The sequence below is a fragment of the Sebastes umbrosus genome, chromosome 10, assembly GCF_015220745.1.
Source record: "Sebastes umbrosus isolate fSebUmb1 chromosome 10, fSebUmb1.pri, whole genome shotgun sequence".
In the NCBI taxonomy this organism is placed as follows: domain Eukaryota; kingdom Metazoa; phylum Chordata; class Actinopteri; order Perciformes; family Sebastidae; genus Sebastes; species Sebastes umbrosus.
In genome coordinates this window covers 29,775,059-29,796,008 of record NC_051278.1, presented here as the reverse complement: position 1 = coordinate 29,796,008, position 20,950 = coordinate 29,775,059, and the positions used below count along the sequence as shown (strand labels likewise).

At 40.8% G+C, this 20,950-nt stretch overlaps 2 protein-coding genes across 4 annotated transcripts; one reads left to right on the top strand and one right to left on the bottom strand.

Moving 5' to 3' along the window:
• Positions 1-5,189: 5,189 nt before the first annotated feature.
• borcs7 (BLOC-1 related complex subunit 7) lies at positions 5,190-10,118 on the bottom strand. Of its 3 annotated transcripts, none has more exons than XM_037783399.1 (5): positions 9,034-10,106; positions 6,699-6,761; positions 6,370-6,413; positions 6,227-6,243; positions 5,190-6,110 (listed from the first exon to the last, which is right to left on the bottom strand). In XM_037783399.1, exons 1-5 carry the CDS (start codon positions 9,163-9,165, stop codon positions 6,076-6,078), a joined length of 291 nt encoding a protein of 96 aa, XP_037639327.1. In that variant the 5' UTR covers positions 9,166-10,106; the 3' UTR covers positions 5,190-6,075. The 3 variants fall into 3 exon arrangements, with proteins under 3 accessions (XP_037639327.1, XP_037639326.1, XP_037639329.1); XM_037783398.1 differs by having other exon boundaries at positions 6,227-6,247; positions 9,034-10,063; XM_037783401.1 differs by lacking the exon at positions 5,190-6,110 and having other exon boundaries at positions 6,227-6,247; positions 6,370-6,481; positions 9,034-10,118.
• Positions 10,119-10,718: 600 nt separating this feature from the next.
• Positions 10,719-19,796, top strand: LOC119496224 (steroid 17-alpha-hydroxylase/17,20 lyase). Its single transcript, XM_037783387.1, has 8 exons — positions 10,719-11,493; positions 11,594-11,732; positions 13,736-13,971; positions 15,065-15,151; positions 15,396-15,614; positions 16,852-17,021; positions 17,200-17,303; positions 19,277-19,796. The coding sequence occupies exons 1-8, from the start codon at positions 11,176-11,178 to the stop codon at positions 19,555-19,557; spliced, it is 1,554 nt and encodes a 517-aa protein (XP_037639315.1). The 5' UTR covers positions 10,719-11,175; the 3' UTR covers positions 19,558-19,796.
• The last annotated feature ends 1,154 nt before the right edge of the window (positions 19,797-20,950 follow it).

The window sequence follows — 20,950 nt, the reverse complement described above, 5'->3', positions numbered from 1 at the left end:
CCCGGTAAGCTAAAAAAAAATCATGTGCATCTGTGTCAGCCGGTGTCCTCCGGTGTCCTCCGGTGCTCCTAACGGCATCTGCAAGATTTCACAGACCGGAGGAAAACGACCAATCAGAGCTGATCTGGAGTTTGCTGTACAACTGCTGTCTATGAGAGCCGGCTGTCAATCACTCGCGATTTCTGAACGGTCAAACTAGGCAGCGCTGATCAAATATGAATCAATGTTCTGTTGCTGTAATGCCTATTTCTCTCCTCAAATGTTTTCAGAAACATCTTGTAGTCCTCCTGTCTGGGAAATCTTGCAGATGCCATTAGGAGCTACAGAGGACACCGGAGGACACCAAAGGACACAGAGGCACATGATTTTTTCTTCAGAAATAATAAATAACTTTTTTAAATCATATTTGCTCCAATTCTACCCACTGCAGCTTCAAGCAAGTTTGATATGAATCTGTATCATTCTATACAGACGTAGGCAAAGTTGTTGGTAACGTTCCGTTAAAGAGAGAAAAACCCACAATGGTCACTGAAATAACTTGAAACTGACAAAAGTAATAATAAATAAAAATTCACTGAAAATGAACTAATGAAAATCAGATATTGTTTTTGAATTATGGTTCAGCAGAATCATTTAAAAAAACAAACTAATGAAACTGGCCTAGACAAAAATGATGGTAACATTAACTTAATATTTTGTTGCACAACCTTTTGAGGCAATCACTGCAATCAAGTGATTTCTGTAACTCTCAATGAGACTTCTGCACCTGTCGACAGGTATGTTGGCCCACTCCTCGTGAGCAAACTGCTCCAGCTGTCTCAGGTTTGAAGGGTGCCTTCTCCAGACAGCATGTTTCAGCTCCTTCCACAGATGTTCAATAGGATTTAGATCCGGGCTCATAGAAGGCCACTTCAGAATAGTCCAATGTTTTGTTCTTAGCCATTCTTGGGTGTTTTTAGCTGTGTTTTGGGTCATTATCCTGTTTGAGGACCCATGACCTGCAACTGAGACCAAGCTTTCTGACACTGGGCAGCACATTTCGCTCCAGAATGCCTTGATAGTCTTGAGATTTCATTGCACCCTGCACAGATTCAAGACACCCTGTGCCAGATGCAACAAAGCAGCCCCATAACATAACCGAGCCTCCTCCATGTTTCACATTAGGTACAGTGTTCTTTTCTTTGGATGCTTCATCTCTTCGTCTGTGAACATAGAGCTGATGTGACTTGCCAAAAAGCTCCAGTTTTGTCTCATCTGTCCAAAGGACATTCTCCCAGAAGCTTTGTGGCTTGTCAATATGCATTTTGGAAAATTCCAGTCTCGCTTTTTTATGATTTGGTGTCCTCCTCGGTTGTCTTCCATTAAGTCCACTTTGGCTCAAACAGTGACGGATGGTGCGATCTGACACTGATGTACCTTGACCTTGGAGTTCACCTCTAATCTCTTTGGAAGTTGTTCTGGGCTCTTTGGTTACCATTCGTATTATCCGTCTCTTCAATATGTCATCAATTTTCCTCTTGCGGCCACGTCCAGGGAGGTTGGCTACAGTCCCATGGACCTTAAACTTCTGAATAATATGTGCAGCTGTAGTCACAGGAACATCAAGCTGCTTGGAGATGGTCTTATAGCCTTTACCTTTAACATGAAGGTCTATAATGTTCTTTCTGATCTCCTGAGACAACTCTCTCCTTAGCTTTCTGTGGTCCATGTTCAGTGTGGTACACACCATGATACCAAACAGCACAGTGACTTCTTTTGACCCTTTAAATAGGCAGACTGACTGATTACAAGTTTGAAGACACCTGTGATGCTATTTACAGGACACACCTTAGTTTAATATGTCCCTATAGTCACATTATTTTCAATCTTTTCTAGGGCTACCATCATTTTTGTCTAGGCCAGTTTCATCAGTTTGTTTTTTAAAATGATTCTGTTGAACCACAATTCAAAAGCAACAGCTGATTTTCATTAGTTAATTTTCAGTAAATTTTTATTTATTATTACTTTTGTCAGTTTCAAGTTATTTCAGTGACCATTGTGGGTTTTTCTCTCTTTAACGGAACGTTACCAACAACTTTGCCTACGTCTGTAACTATCTACATGCTGACTTGCTGGGATGTCATTGAAGGCCAGTATGTGTCCAGATCTGGAACATGCCATCTCATCAGCATGCCAATTCTCAACACACTGTACTGTACTAGAGTGGAACACGTGCAGCATGTAAGGTAACGAGACTCAGGGACGCCGTCAGGGTCAAGCAGCTGTTTGGCCTTCAGGCTGCTGATAACTTTACTCCTTATCGTGTCTCCGAGCTGATGATGCCAGCCAATGAAAGGCTCGGCTTTGTGGAGAAATATTCTTTTAATGTCGACCTTCCAAAACTTTTCCTTTTCTGTTCCCATGGTTGCTGTAAGTCTGGAGCACGCCACCACAATAATTACATCCTTTCTCAATCTTTAATTGTAATCAACTAATAAATGGATATTTGATATTACTAACATGAGGACATTTCTTTTGTATTACAAGTTTTCTGAAATGTTATGTTTAAATATGCAAATGGGGCATTCTCTTATGTGCTAATTTGCATAAATTTGGATAAATTGGATAAAGCCAGGCTCAAAATTCTTATTTCATTTTGTTGACATATTAGAGTCAAAGGTTTTTGCTGAGGCAATTTTGGATTCTCCTTTTATTTCTCCATAAATCAGAAAACCTTTTCCATGTTTTTAGGAATACAATGTTGTATAAATCAGGCTATGAATGATATATGAACAAACCCCAATGTCAAATCCTTCAGAATATAGATATGAACTGAAACTGGAAAGTTTAGTGTATGTAAGTTCTACTGAAGTGAACATTTCTGGCTCATCTGAGTAAATCTGAGAGAATACGGCCATTAAAGGTGCTATTGTTAAGTCTGATAACTTTCAGCCACTTGATGTCGCATTCTCCCTCCCCCGTTCCATTTCATTCACTTCCACTTCTCGAAAATGAGTTAGCATTTTTGCACTTCCGGTTAACAATCATAATAATTTTTTTTCAGGAAAAGACATACTTTTATTTAGCACCTTTTCTTAAAGCTATGTGGATATATTCTTATTTTTTTTAATTATTCATCTACATAAAAATGTTATCAATATGACCTTTAAATTGTAAAATTTCATACATTTTGTAAGACACCACAAAGGTAAACATTTTTAAGTAGAGCTGTCAAAGTTAATGCAATGATAACACGCTAACACAGATTCGTTTTAACCCAACAGTTTTAAAACTAGAGTGAAGATACTGGCATCATATGAAACTAGAAAACCGAAGGAATCCATTGGTACCAACCATGTAAGGCTAACATGGAATGCTGGAATAACTACATAATGATGCTGATTAGTAAAAAGAGTGAATTCATGCTTTGTCAGGTCTGTTACCATGACGACAAGCAGACTTTTAAAATGCTTGTTTTCTGAATGGAGACTGGATGGATCAGTGCCAAACTTGTGCTAAATTTTGGCGAAGAAAAACTAGCAGGGGTCCCCTTTTATGCTAAATGCAGTACCTGTGAGGGTTTCTGGACAATATTTGTCATTGTTTTGTGTTGTTAATTGATTTACAGTAATACATATATACATACATTTGCATAAAGCAGCATATTTGCCCACTCCCATGTTGATAAGAGTATTAAATACTTGACAAATCTCCCTTTAAGGTACATTTTGAAAAGATAAAAAAAAAGTGTGATTAATTTGCGATTAATAACGGTTAACTATGGACAATCATGCGATTAATCGCAATTAATTAATTAATTGTTTGCCTGAGATGCCCTCCTGCGGTGCACACTGCCAGGATCTTCTCCATCCTTGAACACAAGGGCGGTGTCCCTGCCAAAACCTTCCGCAATTAATCATTTGATGGTGAAATGTTAAATGTCTTAATTCTGTCCTGTCAAAACCTAAACACAAAATGATATGGCAAATTGTACACATAAAATCTCAAACCAAACTTTTCAAAACATGGATCTGCCTTAAGTGTTGGTACCAACCATGTCATACTAGCTTGTCAGGTAGGAGGTTAAATAATGCTCCAAACGTGCTAAATTTTGGCAAGGAAACACCGGCATGGCCATTTTCAAAGGGGTCCCTTGACCTCTGACCTCAAGATATGTGAATGTAAATGGGTTCTATGGGTACCCAGGAGTCTCCCCTTTACAGACATGCCCACTTTATGATAATCAAATGCAGTTTGGGGCAAGTCATAGTCAAGTCAGCACACTGACACACTGACAGCTGTTGTTGCCTGTTGGGCTGCAGTTTGCCATGTTATGATTTGAGCATATTTCTCTATGCTAAATGCAGTACCTGTGAGGGTTTCTGGACAATATCTGTCATTGTTTTGTGTTGTTAATTTATTCCCCATAATAAATATATAAGCATATCTGCTCATTCCACATTAAATAGTTGACAAATCTCCCTTTAAGGTACATTTTGAACAGATAAAAAAATGTGTGATTAATTTGCGATTGATAGCGGTTAACTATGGACTATATTTTAATCGATTGACAGCCCTGTTTTTAAGTAATTGATATCACCATGAAACGTCCCTTAAATTAAGACAATTATTTTTGATTACAAGTTTTCTGAACTGTTGTGTTTAAATATGCAAATGAGGCATGATGTTATGCTAACTTTTGGTGAATTTAAAGGTCCCATATTGTAAAAAGTTGTATTTTCAGGTCTTTTACATTATAAAGCAGGTTTAAGTGCTATATAAATATACTGTCAATATACTGTTAAACTATCAAATACGGAGAAATACACACAGCCCATATTCAGAAATTGCGCTTTTGAAACAAGCTTTTAGGATTTCTGTCCATTTGTGATGTCACAAATATACAATATTTAGACCATTACACAGTTTTAAACGTAAACATTCTATATGTGTCCCAGTTTATTTCCTTGTTGCAGTGTATGTGAATGACATCAGCTGACAGGAAGTAAACATGGACCCAAGCTGTTGCCTAGCAACGCAATTCTGTTGCAATTCCGTTGAAATGCACTAAAACGGAGCATTTCAGACAGAGGGTAAAAACAGGTATATTCAGGCATACCACATGAGGAGAGTAATGTTTTTTTTTTTTTAAATTACAGCATGTAAACATGCTCTAATAGAAACACAAAATACAAGTATGAACCTGAAAATTAGCATGATATGGGACCTTTAATGGCATTGAAAGGAGGGGGAATGTAAAGTGTGATGTAAACACAGACAAGGCATTTAATAAATTAATGTAATACAATTCATCAAAACATTTTCACATAACTCAAGAATAAAAAATCCTTGCATTTCTTAAGCACAGGCACTGTGTTTGTGTTTGATACAGAGGAGCACATCATTTCCAGTCCCAGCTGCACTGACCAGCAGTGTGTTAGACAGTAGATATATGGCAGAATATCCAACGTTATTACACGGCTTTTGTTGAATACTTGATTCTGATTGGTCAATCACGGCATTCTACGGTCTGTTATTTCTTTATAACAGACCGTTGCTATCTATAACAGACCGTTGCTATGGGCGCAGTTCTGATGTCGGACTCTGGAGGACCGTTTTTGAGTCACATTATTGATGAAGCTTAATAAACTTGTGACAACACCCAGTGTTGCTGCGGGGCCTCAGGTTTCTACCCGGCGCTGCTCTGCCGGACACACCGGCTATGACCGCTCCGTCCTGCTCACGGCGATGACCTCATTATCGTTACGGTTCCCTTATAGCATCGGGTTTAAATCTGAAATATTGCCAAATAGGCGCTTTTTGCTTTTCGCTTCTCATCGTTTTGTCTGTGATGAACTAAATGGGTTTTATTTCTGTAAAAAAAAAAGCAAAACGACGGTGGGGGGCAGTGGGTATGTAATGTAATTGGTGTGTGCCTGACCACCATGTAACACCGGTAACACCAACTACAGCCGTAAGCCTAACCTTATCCCTAATTTAAATCCTCCTGATGAGGCAGCGTCGGTTAACACAGTATCCTCCTGAGGATAGGGTGGGGGGGGCGTCCTCTTCTGCTCCGTCACTTCAGCAGGTGTTTCAACTGGTCCTGCAGGTTTTTAGAGTGCTCCACGCTGGAGGATGGAAAGGAGTCAGTGTTTGTTATCAGTTTGTGTTATGGCTTACTATTGAGACAGTGATGTCGACTGTTTTTACTGCAGTGTAAACAGAGGGTAGTGTTTAGACTTACTTCTTCTGGATGGCCTCCTGCCTTAGTGAAAGACAGACAGACAGACACACACAGACAGACTCTTTCAATTATCACTTCCAATGTGAGTAGAAGTGAATGAGTTTCTCATGTTTGTACTGATTAAACAGCTGATTGATACTCACTGGTATTGTAAATGTGTGGTGATGATGGACATTTTCCTCAGACTCTGGAAGACAGACGATGATGTTGAATTTTGGCGATCATACAAACGACAGCAGATATCTTCCCTAACTCCTTTATCAAATTGTCACAAACACAAATTAGAAAGCCCTGAATGATGGAATGTAATCTTTTCGTCGTGACGCTCTCGGAGAGGCGTTCATTTTAACTCTTTAGTTGTGGTACTGTTGTCTTCCTCAATACTGAATAGTGTTTCCAGTGTTCTGTCCTCCCATCATGGCATGTTATATGATCAGGGGTGCATTCACGGACTCTATGTATTGATACTTACATCCTCAGAGTGCAGGATGGCATCCTCCTGAATGACCATATTTCTTGCTGCTTGACCGAGAAGCTGGAAGAGACATTAGACAACAATGTGGCAATTAAGGCTTCAACTGATTCATTTCATGACCAATTAATCTGCCAATGATTTTCTCCATGAATCAATTGATCGCTTTGTCTGTAAAATGTCAAACAGTCAAACACCCGTCACGATTTCCTGAAGCGCAAGGAGATGTCTTCAAATTGCTTGTTTTTGTCAGACAGAATATTTAGAAGATAAAGAAAAGCAGCAAATTCTCAAAACCGCGAAGATGGAACGAAGGAATCTTCAAACGATCAACATTGATCGATTAACCCCTTAAAACTCCGACGGCCCGCCAGCGTGCCCGGCCACTTTTCTGTCCTTCAGAGGTTGTAGCAGTTTTCAAGGTATTGGGAAAACACTGATATCATGTGAAAGCCTAAGGAATCCATTGGCACCAACCATGTCATACTAGCTTGTCGGGAATATCGCTAAATAACACTGCAAAGTTACAAGTCAAAGGGGTCCCTTGACCTCTGAGTTCAAGATGTGTGAATGAAAATGGGTTCTATGGGTACCCACGAGTCTCCCCTTTACAGACATGTCCACTTTATGATAATCGCATGCAGTTTAGGGCAAAAACCATGCAGTTTCTTGCATGCAGTACAAATGTGTTATTTTTGCCTATTCTAAAAGGGTGTATTTGAATATTTCTGCATACTGGAGTCCCTAAACAGTCTTGGAATTACATAAATTGGGTATCATACTGACGCAGCTAAGCTGAAACATTCATAACTATTGTGCATTTTGCCATAAAAGCAACACAACTGGCACAGACGTTGGTTTAAATGTTATGAAAAGATATAGATATCCGGGCGCTGAAAATTTTATCTTCACAAAAACACATAACAACACATATCTTCATCGCAACACATATCTTCATAAAAACATAACAACACATATCTTCATAAAAACATAACAACACATATCTTCATAAAAACATAACAACACATATCTTCATAAAAACACATAACAACACAGCTTCATAACAACAACACATCAAAACAACCCATAACTTCATAAAATCCATAACACATACCTTCATAAAAACACAAATCTTCATAAAAACATGACAACACATAGCTTAATTAAAAACACATAACAACACATCATAACAACAAACCGTAATCCACTCACAGGAGCACATCTAACAATACAACCCAAAGTTCTACCAAAGTTCAGTATTGCTTTAACTGTGATTAGAGGTTACTGGAGACCCAGAACTTCCAGCGATATCTCTGTCAATTTGACTGCTAATGAAAAGATAAATGTACCAATGGAAAGCTGGAGATCTTGCCGTTCTATAGGTGTATTGTGTATTTGTCATTCTATCATAAAGACAAGGGGGTGAAGTTTGACCTTGAAGTGACCATGCTCCTTCTATTTGTTTTTCTCAGGTCAATAGCTTTTAAAAGCGACCTTAAAAAATAAAGAGGGGAAAAAACATGTCTGTGATCTTCTGACATCTTCTGCAGCAATCTCCAAATTTCAAAAGTTTTGCAATCAAATCACAGCATGATTTTTTTCTCTGGTGTTCCTCCAGGTCTTGGTGTCTTAATGTGCTATTCTGGAGGGATTATTGATCATTTTTTTAATCAATTTTGTGAATGGTAAAAAATGGTTAAATTTAGCACCAAATCTGTGTAACAAATGGTATCAACCCAGAAATTGCTGCAACAACTTATGAGACATAATACAGCATGTGAATGGCCATCACAAACTCATATCATCCTGTTCTAAGCCCTGATACACTTTCACAATTTATTTTTAAATCATTCATTTTATTTCTTATTAATGACTAGAACAACTTAACACATAGTGTGAGCTGCATCTCAAATTAATCATCAGGTTCCAGCTCTCAGATGATGTACACCACTTCTATGTGACATCTACTGTTGACTATTGATCATCCCCTGTCCCTATCTCCAGTGACTGTAGCTGCAACACACAGTTTAACTGGACGCTTTCTGTCTATGAAGCAGTAATGTTAATGTTAGGATGATACTGTTTGTCGGTAGAAACATTAAGTTACAGCTGGTCTGTATTATTAATATCAAGCTAAGGAAAATACAATCTAAAGCTCAGTTTTCAGAGTTAAATCCCTGCTGATGGAGTCAGCGGCTGCTATGTTGTGTGTCCTCTGGTCATGCTTTTATTTTGAATACAACATGACGCTTCCGGTTGCTCTCTCCGTATCAGCTCATAGCTAGAAGCGATAAACAACCCGTTTCTAGTGATTAAACCACTCGTCTCGTTTTACCTCCTGACTGCGGGAGCCCTTCAGCACTTGGCGGGTCAGTGCTATCACGTCCCCGCTGCAGGAGCCCACTTTATCGGATAATAAGCCCTTGACAGACTGGCCGAACCGCGGCTGCGACTCAGCTGACGCCATCTTCTGTTGTGGCTAGCTACTGACGGTGCGCGGGGAGGCTCAAAATACACAGAAGCGCGTCCAGTAGAACGATAAGATAATTACTGACGTCATGATTGATACTCTTGTAAAACTACAAACAATCGATTTTCCTTCGTATTTCATTATCACGTGCATTTGATATGACGTTATTACAAAGTCTTTATAAACCATGACAGTTTGAGTAGTCAATAAGTAGAAATACACAGTGTGACAAATAGCCTACTGCACCGCCTACAAGTAAAGTAAAGTAAAGTAAAGTTCATATTGTACTTTAGTACAAATGTGTGAGTGATGAGTAAAATTGAATTTACTTCCAAAACTGAAGTACTCAGAAGTATTGTATAGTTAATTTGAACTCCTTTGGCCTTTAGACTATTAGGGCTGTGTATTAGCAAGAATCTGGCGATAAGATACGTATCGTGATACAGGGGGGACGATTCAATATATTGCAATTTTTTAATCTAATTTTAGGAAAACTGTAATGGTATAAAGAACACACCACCATATGCATAAAATCTGAGTAAAAAAAAGTGTACTTTGTTTATGCAATCACAACATTGGGATCTGTATTTGTATTTATCACAGTCCCTGTAACATCCAACATCATAGCACTACTTTCAGAGGGCACACACACTGACACGGCACATATCTTTGCAAAGGAAATTAAGGATTGACTGAGTTAATCTTTGCATGTAAACTAATTATTAAAAATCAATAGTGTTTTTGAGAATCAATATAGTATCTCAAATATCCCGATATTCGATTTTTTTCAACATTTTCTTACACCCCTATATGCTATAGGCTACAACGCAGTATTAGGGCCACTTTGAGGGAAAAAAAAAAAAAAATCTGATTTCGAGAATAAAGTCGTAATATTACGAGAATAAAGTCATATATTTACGAGAAAAAAGTCGTAATATTACGAGAATAATGTCAGAAGTATACGAGAAGAAAAGTCATAATATTATGAGAATAAAGTCATAATTTTATAAAGTAGTAATTTTATGTGTTATTTTAGAGGGGAAATAGTGTGAAAATGAGGAACGTGGAGCATCCTGTGAAGTTATACATTAGTTTAGGTTTCACAAATAACAAAATACTTAATCTATTGGCACATCAGCACCACATTGTCATCAGTATCAGGACCTTGAAAAAGTTGTGCAAGAAACTCTGTTTATTCTGAAAAAAGAACCACACGGACCGGCACGGGAAATCGCCTCTTTTGGGGAGGAGGAAATTACTTTTTTTTCTCGTAAATTTATGACTTTGTTGTCGTAATATTACAACTTTTTTCTTGTAAAGTTATGACTTTATTCTCGTAATATTATGACTTTTTTTCTCGTAAAGTTATGACTTTATTCTCGTAATATTATGACTTTTTTTCTCGTAAAGTTATGACTTTATTCTCGTAATATTGTGTCTTTTTTCTCGTAAACCTTCGACTTTATTCTCATAATATTATGACTTTATTTTTTTCTTTACTTTATTATTTCCCTCAATATGGCCCTAACACTCCATCGTAATAGGCTACTGATACCAGTGTATCATATTTTATAAATGGATCATATATTTTGTGTGTGTGCAAAATGTTCATCTGCAAAGTAAGCACTAACTATGGCTGTCTGGAGTCGGGGTGTAAATGTTAAGTTCCAGAAAATTGAATACTCAAGTACAAATACCTCAAAAATGTAGCCTACTTCAATACAGCAATGTCTATCTACTTTCCACCACTACTGACTACACTTTCACAGTGTCCATGTTCTGTGGATATGTGTCGTCATGTTTTTCTGCAAGGATTCAATGAATCATCTTATCTTTGTTTAAACTGGCCCAGCCTTAAATATTTAGAGTCAAGGATTTGGCATTGAAGGAGCTGCATAAAAGCGTGGCCCCCGCAGCAGCTCAGGACCTTTTACTTCCTGCACAGCTCGTGTGATGCCTGGCCTCTGCTGAAACAGACCCCGTCTTTTTGGGCCCTCTGCTGTGGATATGGCTTGGTTTCTGTTGTTTTTGTGTGTGCTTTTGGCCGTGGGCCTGGCTTTGTTATTACTGCAGTTGAAACTCAGGGTGTCCGCGCACGGCCTCCAGGAGCCCCCCCGCCTCCCAGCGATACCCCTGATCGGCAGTCTGCTGAGTCTGTGGAGCACGCTACCTCCTCATGTGCTTTTCAAAGAACTGCAGGGGAAATACGGACAGACGTACTCTCTGATGATGGGCTCCCACTGTGTCGTCGTTGTCAATCAGTCTGCGCACGCTAAAGAAGTCCTGCTGAAGAAGGGAAAGATATTTGCAGGAAGACCCAGAACTGTGGGTATAACCTCTTCTTCATTGTCTTCTTCTTCTTAGCACCAGCAGCAGTAGTCATTGATGTTTTTCCTTTTCCATCCCCGCCCTGTGTGTGATGAAGGTAACCACAGATATTCTGACCAGAGATGGGAAAGACATCGCATTTGGAGACTACAGTGCTACCTGGAGATTCCACAGGAAAATAGTCCACGGAGCTCTGTGCATGTTTGGAGAGGGCTCTGCCTCAATCGAGAAGATCAGTGAGTACAGTTCACTCTGCATGATTCCTCTCACTTACTGTAACACGAGGGTTAAGAACTGTATACGCCCCTAACACCTCACTGCTTCGGCAGACAGTTTTAATGGTGAATATTGGAGGTTCTGTTAGGGATGCACCAATCCAACGTTTTCAGACCCGATAGCAATACCTGGGCTTTGGGTATCAGCCGATACCGAGTACCGATCCGATACCAGTGTTTAATTCATTAATAAGCTGTATGCCTCACTGGGATCATTCTTTTAACATCAGGCTTGACTTGAACATTGCCTTCCTAACTTTGTAAAATAAAATGCAACAAATAAATTAGGGCTGAAACTAACGATTATTTTCATTGTCGATTAATCTGTCGTTTATTTTCTTGATTAATCGATTAGTTGTTTGGTCTATAGAATGTCAGAAAATTGTGAAAATTGGCGATCAGTGTTTCCCAAAGCCCAAGATGACGTCCTCAAATGTCTTGCTTTGTCCACAACTCAAAGATATTCAGTTTACTGTCATAAAGGAGTAAAGAAACCAGAAAATATTTACATTGAAGAAGCCACGTTGTCACCGATCTATTCATCTAGCTATTTGAGTCAGTATCGGCCTGATATCCGATCCAGTATCGGTATCGGTGCATCTCTAGGTTCTGTCTAAAACAGATACACAAGTGATCAGTTAAAGGGTCACTTCTCCCATTACAAAAAAACAATAGATGTCCTCTCTTCCCTCTCATGGTGTCTCGCCATGCGGATACTTTTTGTTTTATTTGTTCAGTTTCTGAGAGATCTGTCTCTGATATTTCTGCCTCCAAACCAACACAATAGAGGTCCATGGAATTTAATTCAAACTGATCAAAGCATTGAAAAAATAAATTCAAAAACAGCAATGTGTCCTTCCAGAAACAGTGCCCCTGTTACTCTCAATCATCTACAGACTTCACTTCACTTCAACCTTTAGACCAAAAGAAAAATGTTCACAGCAGGTTGTAATTTGGGTGCACCGACCCTTTAACATTTGACCTTGTCGCCTGCATTTTAAAATTGCACATATACTGCATTATGCACTATGTACACTGTTTGTATACTCTTTTTTTTTTTCCCACAATGGCATTTACCTTTAGGAGTATTGTAAACAGGAACAAATCAGAAACAACAAAGCTTAAAGTGGAAATAAATACTTTTAATTATCTCTTAATGTATCAAAAGCCTTTTTGGGGAACACTGCCTGAATTAAGAATTCCAATACGTTATCTCCATGGCCTAGTAAATTCAATCAGTGTTTGTGAACATGAGCTACTCTCTCTCAAAGACAGAAACCAGAGAAGTAAGTCTCAAACTTGTGATCTCATCAAGTATAAAGTCTGAAGCAGCTCCAAAGTCAATGAATGAAGTGTTCTCAGTAGTGAAACGTCTCTCCCAATTCACCGTCTATGGAGCTATTCCACACTTTAAACTTGATGACGTCACAAAATTGAGTTTTAGCACTCTAGTTTTTGAATTTGGGAGAGAGTTGTTCATGTTTACTAATATTTTGGACTGTCTTAGACCATAGGGAATATCATGTATGAATTAGGAAAATGGGCGTAGGTCCCCTTTAAATAAGGGTGTAAGATGTTTTATATTTTTTTCTGTATTATATATCTGTGAAGAAACATCTATGGAAGTGTAAAAGTGGAGAAGAAGCCAACATTAACCCAACAGCTGTGAAGCAGAGATTCATCCAGAGACACCTGATTATAAATGAACAGTAAATCAGCAACAAATGTTTCATTTAATTCATTTTCACATTTGAGAAGTGTCCTACTAAAAAATCTTTAAAAACACAAACATATAGTTTCATTTTTTAAAAAGGCTCAGTAATTTCCTAAAACAGCTATATCAGGCTTTGATACACACACAATACACAGTAAACATAAGTCAACATTTAGGTGATATTTTTAGAGAGTAAGCATTGTAAACATGTCGGTAAATGAAGATGGTGTGTTGCCTGTGTCCTGCTCAGTCTATGCAGAGGCCGAGTCTCTGTGCTCCGTCCTGTCTGAGGCAGCAACTGCTGGACTGGCCCTGGATCTGTCTCCGGATCTGACTCGGGCCGTCACCAACGTCATCTGTTCGCTCTGCTTCAACTCCTCCTACCGCCGAGGGGACCAAGAGTTTGAGGCCATGCTGCGCTACAGCCAGGGCATCGTGGACACTGTGGCAAAGGACAGCCTGGTGGACATCTTCCCCTGGTTACAGGTAGGCGACATGAACACAACAATAGAGCAGAATCTCAACATGGAAATGAAGCAATAAACAAGAAGACATCATGAGTATTTTTCAACATCAATGTGTTTTATCAGTATTATTAATAATTAATTACTATCGACGTTTGCTGTGTACCGTTAAAAGCGATAACTAGCCACTGTCTTAACATTATAAGACCACATTTCCTATAAATCCCATAAGAAACCAATTTCAAAAAGCATTTTATGTCACGCATGTCACCAAAACATTTTTGGTAGAAAAAAAAGCCTTGATAAAGAGGTACAATACAGCGCTGCAGCATCACTGTCTGACATTTTCTAAACAACAGTCTCGTAACTGAAAAACACTTAAAGCTGCAGAAATGGAGCAAAAAGTTATTTTTATAAAACGGTCACTATATCCTGACAGTAGTGCATGAGACAGGTAATCTGAAAAAAATCATGTGCCTCTGTGTCCTCCGGTGCTCCTAACGGCATCTGCAAGATTTCACAGACCGGAGGAAAACAAGCAGTTAGAGCTGATCTGTGAGAGCCGGCTGTCAATCACTCGCGAACGCCGACCAAACAGTCAAACTAGGCCGCGCTGATCAAATATGAATCAATATTCTGTTACTGTAATGACTCATTCTCTCCTTAAATGTTTTCAGAAACATCTTGTAGTGTACTGTTTAGCTGTAAAAAGAGAAAGTGTGTGACCCGGCGGCCATGTTGAGATCTGTTGAGGAAATACAAAGCACTGCCTACCAGCCGGAAGGGGGCGCTTTCGTACTCAGGCACAGTACGGATCAATCGTACCTAGTCTTTAATTTGTCTGTTTAAAAATATTCCTAACACCTTTAATGTTGATATTTAAACCTGTTACGAACATCCAATTAAACTCTTAGATTCAAATAAGAAGAATGGGAAAACAAAATAAGAGAGTGAGAATCACAATACAGTGTTTATAGTGTTTAATATGTTAGAAGAATTGTATTTGTGTATATGAGAGTATGTCTACAGAAAATACATATAGACTAATTATATAATATACCACAGTGTACTGTATATAAGACATATGATACCATATGTGTTTCTCTTTGTCACAGATTTTTCCCAATGAAGACCTGCGTCTTCTGAAGCAGTGTGTGTCAACCAGGGACGAACTTCTACAGAAGAAATATGATGAACACAAGGTACAGTTGGCCTCTTGCTAATAACACCCCCTGTGCTGTCACTGACGACGGGTTCATGAGACGGGTTCAATTTTCCAGACCTTGCTTCACGAGCGCTGTTACCGACTTTGCTCTGCTCTGCCGGTGTCTGTCTCACAGTCTTGGGACTGACGTGTAGTAGAGAACGCCGTGTGAAGACAGACAGCATGCTGTATGCTATATGTGTGTGCGTGCTGTACATTGACACAGTGCCCCCCCCTCCTAGGCAGACTACAGTGACCATGTGCAGAGAGACCTGCTGGACGCTCTGCTGAGAGCCAAACGCAGCGCGGAGAACAACAACACGGCAGGGATCAGTGCGGAGTCCGTGGGTCTCAGTGACGACCACCTCCTCATGACCGTGGGAGACATCTTTGGAGCCGGTGTGGAAACCACCACCACCGTGCTCAAATGGGCCATCACCTACCTCATCCATCATCCACAGGTAAGGCTGGAGCAGCAGCGGTGTGCACCACAGTGTTGGGGGTTTTCCTTGGGTGTTTTCTTTCTCCCTCATACATTGTCTGTTTGGATGATGGAATGCTTTTATTTAGCCATATAGTCATATCATATCATGTCTTTCACATGCTTGACACGTCTGAATTCAGTTAAGAGTTTGGCTTAAAGTTGGGATTTAAATATTTGGCATTTTTTGACTTTACAAACATGTAGAAAATCTTACGTTCCATGAGCTGCAGTTCCTCTGGAGTCTATGAGATGCTACTCTCCATCCATCCATCCATCCATCCATCCATCCATCCATCCATCCATCCATCCATCCATCCATTATCTGTAACTGCTTATCCTATTCAGGGTCATGGGGGGGCTGGAGTCGATCCCAGCTGACAATGGGCGAAGGCGGGGTACACCCTGGACAGGTCGCCAGACTATCACAGGGCTGACACATAGAGACAGACAACCATTCACGCTCACATTCACACCTGCAGGACATTTAGAGTCAACAATGAACCTAACCTGCATGTCTTTGGACTGTGGGAGGAAGCCGGAGAGCCCTGAGAAAACCCACGCTAACACATACTTGCCAACCCTCCAGATTTTCCCGGGAGACTCCTATTTTTAATCGCCCTCTCCCGGTTTCTTCCCAGGGTCACAATTCTCCCGTATTTTTCCCGATTTATGGCACATGAACAGTGTGTATAGTCCCTACTGTTTCCACCCGGACGACAATAGAGCTACACCAACTGTCGTTTCCCCGGCGGAAGAGAGCAGTCTACACTCGTGACCTAGCGCAGTTTGAGCTCATATTTAAGCTGCGCTCGCCACAGCGTGCAGCATGCAGCACCCAAAGTTGAGCTTTGCTCGATGCAGCGAAAAGCTGCCGTGGCGCAGCGCTAGCCGTTGGAAATAACAGGTTTCAGAACGCAGTGGTGCCGTTGTGTCTGAAAGGACCTTCATGGTGCGTGTCCATAGGATCCGTCCTTTCCACGCTTCCCATTCATTGTCTATGTAAGCAGCTCTCTCAGAACACTTGAATTACAATATGCTGAGAGGTTATAATGGAATTTTTGCCCAAAGATGCCAAAAACTTGTTGCTTACTGAAACTTGAACTTGAATAATTGCATCAAGAGAGTTGAATTTTAAAAAAAAAAAAAAGTGTTTTTACAGTGTATTCTTGGTGCAGAACATTGCTATTTCCGACTACTTGTGTGTGTGTGTTTAGGTGCAGAAGCGTATCCAGGAGGAGCTGGACAACAAGGTAGGGAGGGATCGGTCCCCCCAGCTCAGTGACAGAGGCAGTCTGCCCTACCTGGAGGCCACCATCAGGGAGGTGTTACGGATTCGCCCTGTGGCCCCTCTGCTCATCCCCCATGTGGCCCTCAGTGACACCAGGTACGCTCAACACATGACACTCATTCAGGGCCATTCACTGTTATCCAGCCCTGACAGGATGAAAACAATTTTGAATTTTGCTTATAATTTAATCCTTACAAAGGTATTTGGTTGAAGCACAGCCATGCAAATCTGTTCAGTTTGAGAGAACACTGTTCGTCTCTGCGCTTCTCTGTAGCATCGGGGATTTCACAGTGAGGAAAGGAACTCGAGTCATCATAAACCTGTGGTCTCTGCACCACGATGAGAAGGAATGGAAAAACCCTGAGCTCTTTGACCCTGGTGAGAGGAAACTGCTGTCCAATGTGTGCCATATTTTATCCTGGAAATGATCATGTTTGCTGGGAAAAGGCTTATTGTGACCTTTGACAGATAATTGAAGTCAGTTTCTTGCTGAACTCAATAAAGAACTGGATTAATGGTGATACAAAGGAGTAGAACGGGGACATTAACCACCTGAGCCAATTTTACTATACTGCAGTAAAAACATATATATGAATACTGAGAAGATTTAGACTCTGGGTGACATGCAGAATATGTTGAACAATTATAAAACTTAGTGAAAATTGTCTAGAAATTAGTAGTCCACCCAAGAAGAGAGTGCAATTTCATTTGCGGTGCTCACAACATTGAAAATTAACATTTAGCAGCAACAGCAATGTATCTTTCCAGAGAAAATTAAATCCTAGTTGCTCAGGATAATCCATACCTCACCTCATGGTGACATTGTGTGTGGAAATACAAGTTGTTGTTGTTCCAATTCCATTAATCTCCATTATATCGGGGGGAGGCAGATATTTCAAATCCTGGACTGGATAAAACAAAGGAATGGCTAGATCTCTTTTTGAAATTTATATGAACTGACCCTTTAAGATAGCACTGATAGCACTTGATTCTTCTGCAGTGGAACTGAGAGTCCTTATAGTTTTTTTGGCATAAAAATGTAAAATGTAAAAACGATTTCAGACATGCACCAAATATGAGCTTTCAGCAACTTAAAGGTGCTCTATATGTACGATATCCAGAGCATTATTAGTACAGCAAACAACAATTGTCTATGTAAAGATATAGACGAGTAATGTCTACCTGAGCAGAGAAAGGGGTCACTCTCCCTCTGTGTGTGTTGGAATACGAGCTTCTCTATACTTTTTGTTGACATAGCCGGGCCGGCTGCGCGTGTGCTTTTAGTGCATGTTCGTGCATGTGAGCGTGCCCCACTGGCTAGCTCACGGCCGCTGTTCTGCACTGCTCTCATACGGCGGTTACAGCTGATAACGCTGTCCCGACGGACGACGTCATCACAGAAGAGTAGCACTCACCCTCTGTTGTTTGCAATGCTAGAGCTGTTAGCACCATTAGCTGCGAGCATGGATGTATTATTAGAACTGGATACCGGACCCCAAGATTGTGCCTATTCATTCCAATGTGAATTGTCACAGATTGTTTTAATCGCTTTTCTCGGCTCTAGGAAAGTTTTACAAATATGAAACCTTGTGAACCCGAACCTGCAGCTCGAAGTGTCCTGTCAACAGTTTTACGGAGGTCTCTTACAATAGTGGTCTATGGGGAAAATGCTTTTTTGGCCGTAGGGGGATTTTTTATTGCAATATCGCTAGTGGCCACTAGAAAAAAATTAAAGTAAGGCTGAGCAGTGGCAACGTATCAAGGTCTTATTATAGATGTATGGCTGCGAGCCGCCCGGCTCGTCGTCGCTATGTTAAGAGCCATTGAGAGGCAATAGAAATACTCCCAATTTCCTATCTAGCACCCTTAATCTCTATGCAGAATCTGTCGAACAAGATTTTGGTATCGGAAGCAGGCTGGTTTCCGTTTGTAGTCCTAGTAGTATGGACCAATCACGTTCAAGCAGGCTTTGGTTAAATGCAGGCATGTAGAGAGTAAAAGAGGCAGAACGCATTGGAATACAAAATGTAATCTCGGAACCGGCTATTGTTTGATGAGGATTTAGCTTCTTATTGGTTTAAAATTAGCATATTATAAAATAATCCATTCGTAGATGTCATCTCTCAGCTCCATCTGCAGTCGCACATCTCAAGTTGCTAATCAGACTGTAAACAATGAGCAGGAAACCGGAATCCCAGAAATACAGCCCCTTGCCCCCCAGAGGCTTATCACACGAGATTGTCCGCAGTTTAGCTCCATGACCATCATTGGTTGGACCCTGATTGTGAGGCTTGTACTGTCGTTTTGCTTGTGTGTGTGTTGATTCTGATTACCAAATTGTTTGTCTGCAGGTCGGTTCTTGAACAGCGAAGGCACAGGTCTGATCATCCCGTCGTCCAGCTACCTGCCATTCGGTGCTGGGGTTAGGGTGTGTCTGGGCGAGGCCTTGGCCAAGATGGAGCTCTTCCTCTTCCTGTCGTGGATCCTACAGCGCTTCACCCTCTCTGTCCCACCGGGCCACTCTCTGCCCAGTCTGGAGGGCAAGTTTGGCGTGGTCCTCCAGCCAGCCAAGTACAAGGTGAACGCCATGCCCAGACTAGGTTGGGAGAGCAACAAGTGCCAATCATGTTGAGATGGGCCTCATGTTCTCAACAACAATGCTTTCATTTGTGACCTGAGAGTCTGTGGGGCTTTTTTTCAGCCAAACATACAGTACATCGTGCAGACCGATGATCAAGCTTGAAGCAGTGAACTGGACATTAACATCTCTTGTATGCATGACATTTATTATTATTTCTTCATAATGTAACCCAATCTCAATCAGCAGTTCTGTACATTATTTATAAATAAAAGTTGGGGTGTAATATACAATATTTGAAGCAATTATTTCTGCTGCCATGGCATACTTCACAGATGATTCTACATACCAATAGGAAACACACTTATCTATAGGAACTACAAAAGTATTGAAGCATATCAATACACCGGCCGGTCAGCATACAAAAGCATGAGGCAAAGCACTGTGTCGACAGAGTCACGTGTCAAATTTCATATACATGTATGGACATTTACATGTCGAATTACTACAGGAAAGTGACTTTGATGAGAGAAAGGAAGATGCAAATAATGTTGGTGTGTGAGAGAGGGACTGTCTGTACATCTGTTGAAAGCCGGTAGCTCTTATGACTGGAAATATTGGTTATATAGATTAACCTCCAATATACAGTAATATACTGCTAGATTAGAGCCTATATAAGGTTCACCAAAATGTTATGTTTTTGGCTATCGACTTTCTCTCTTGTGTGGTTTATGCTCCGAAGAAGGAGTTCTCAAGGGTCCTAAGAGACTCCTACCAGAGGGTGAAGGATCAGAGAGTGGTGGTGGCTGGGTTCAGGAGATGTGGCCTCTACCCTCTGGACCCAAAGGCCATTGACTGGTCACGGGTCATGCCGTCTGGCAACCCCATCGGCATCTTCCTAGGCTGCGCCTAATGTTACCCACACCTCCCAACATCCCCTATCCCCGGTTGCCCCTGTTACAACACCCCAGCCCCAGGGTCAACCACCCCCTGTCCCCCATCCCCTGAACCCATCCCCTAGCCCCAATCCCCAGAACCCACTTCCACCTGCCCCTCCTCCACCCCAATCCCTACTTCACCCATCCCCTGGTAACATCAGGCCGGATAACAGTAGACCTCCTGGCCGAAATAAACTACAACTGCAACACCGGCAAGAAACTACAAACGCAACACCGGCAAGGTCAGGAGGAACCCCACCAAGGCCAGGATACTGACGGCTCAGGTAATGTCCGACGTCATCAAGGAGGCAGAGGACCGTGATGAAGAGTAAGCAAAACATGTAAGGCGTTGTCTGTTATTTATACAGCCTCCCAAGACCGGACCAGATCCTTGTCATCCAGATCCTCGTCTGCTGGAACCACAACATCCACCAGTAGGGTACTTAATGTTAACAGTCTTTGCATGCCAGCCCATGACAATCAGACAAAATGATATATATATATTCAGC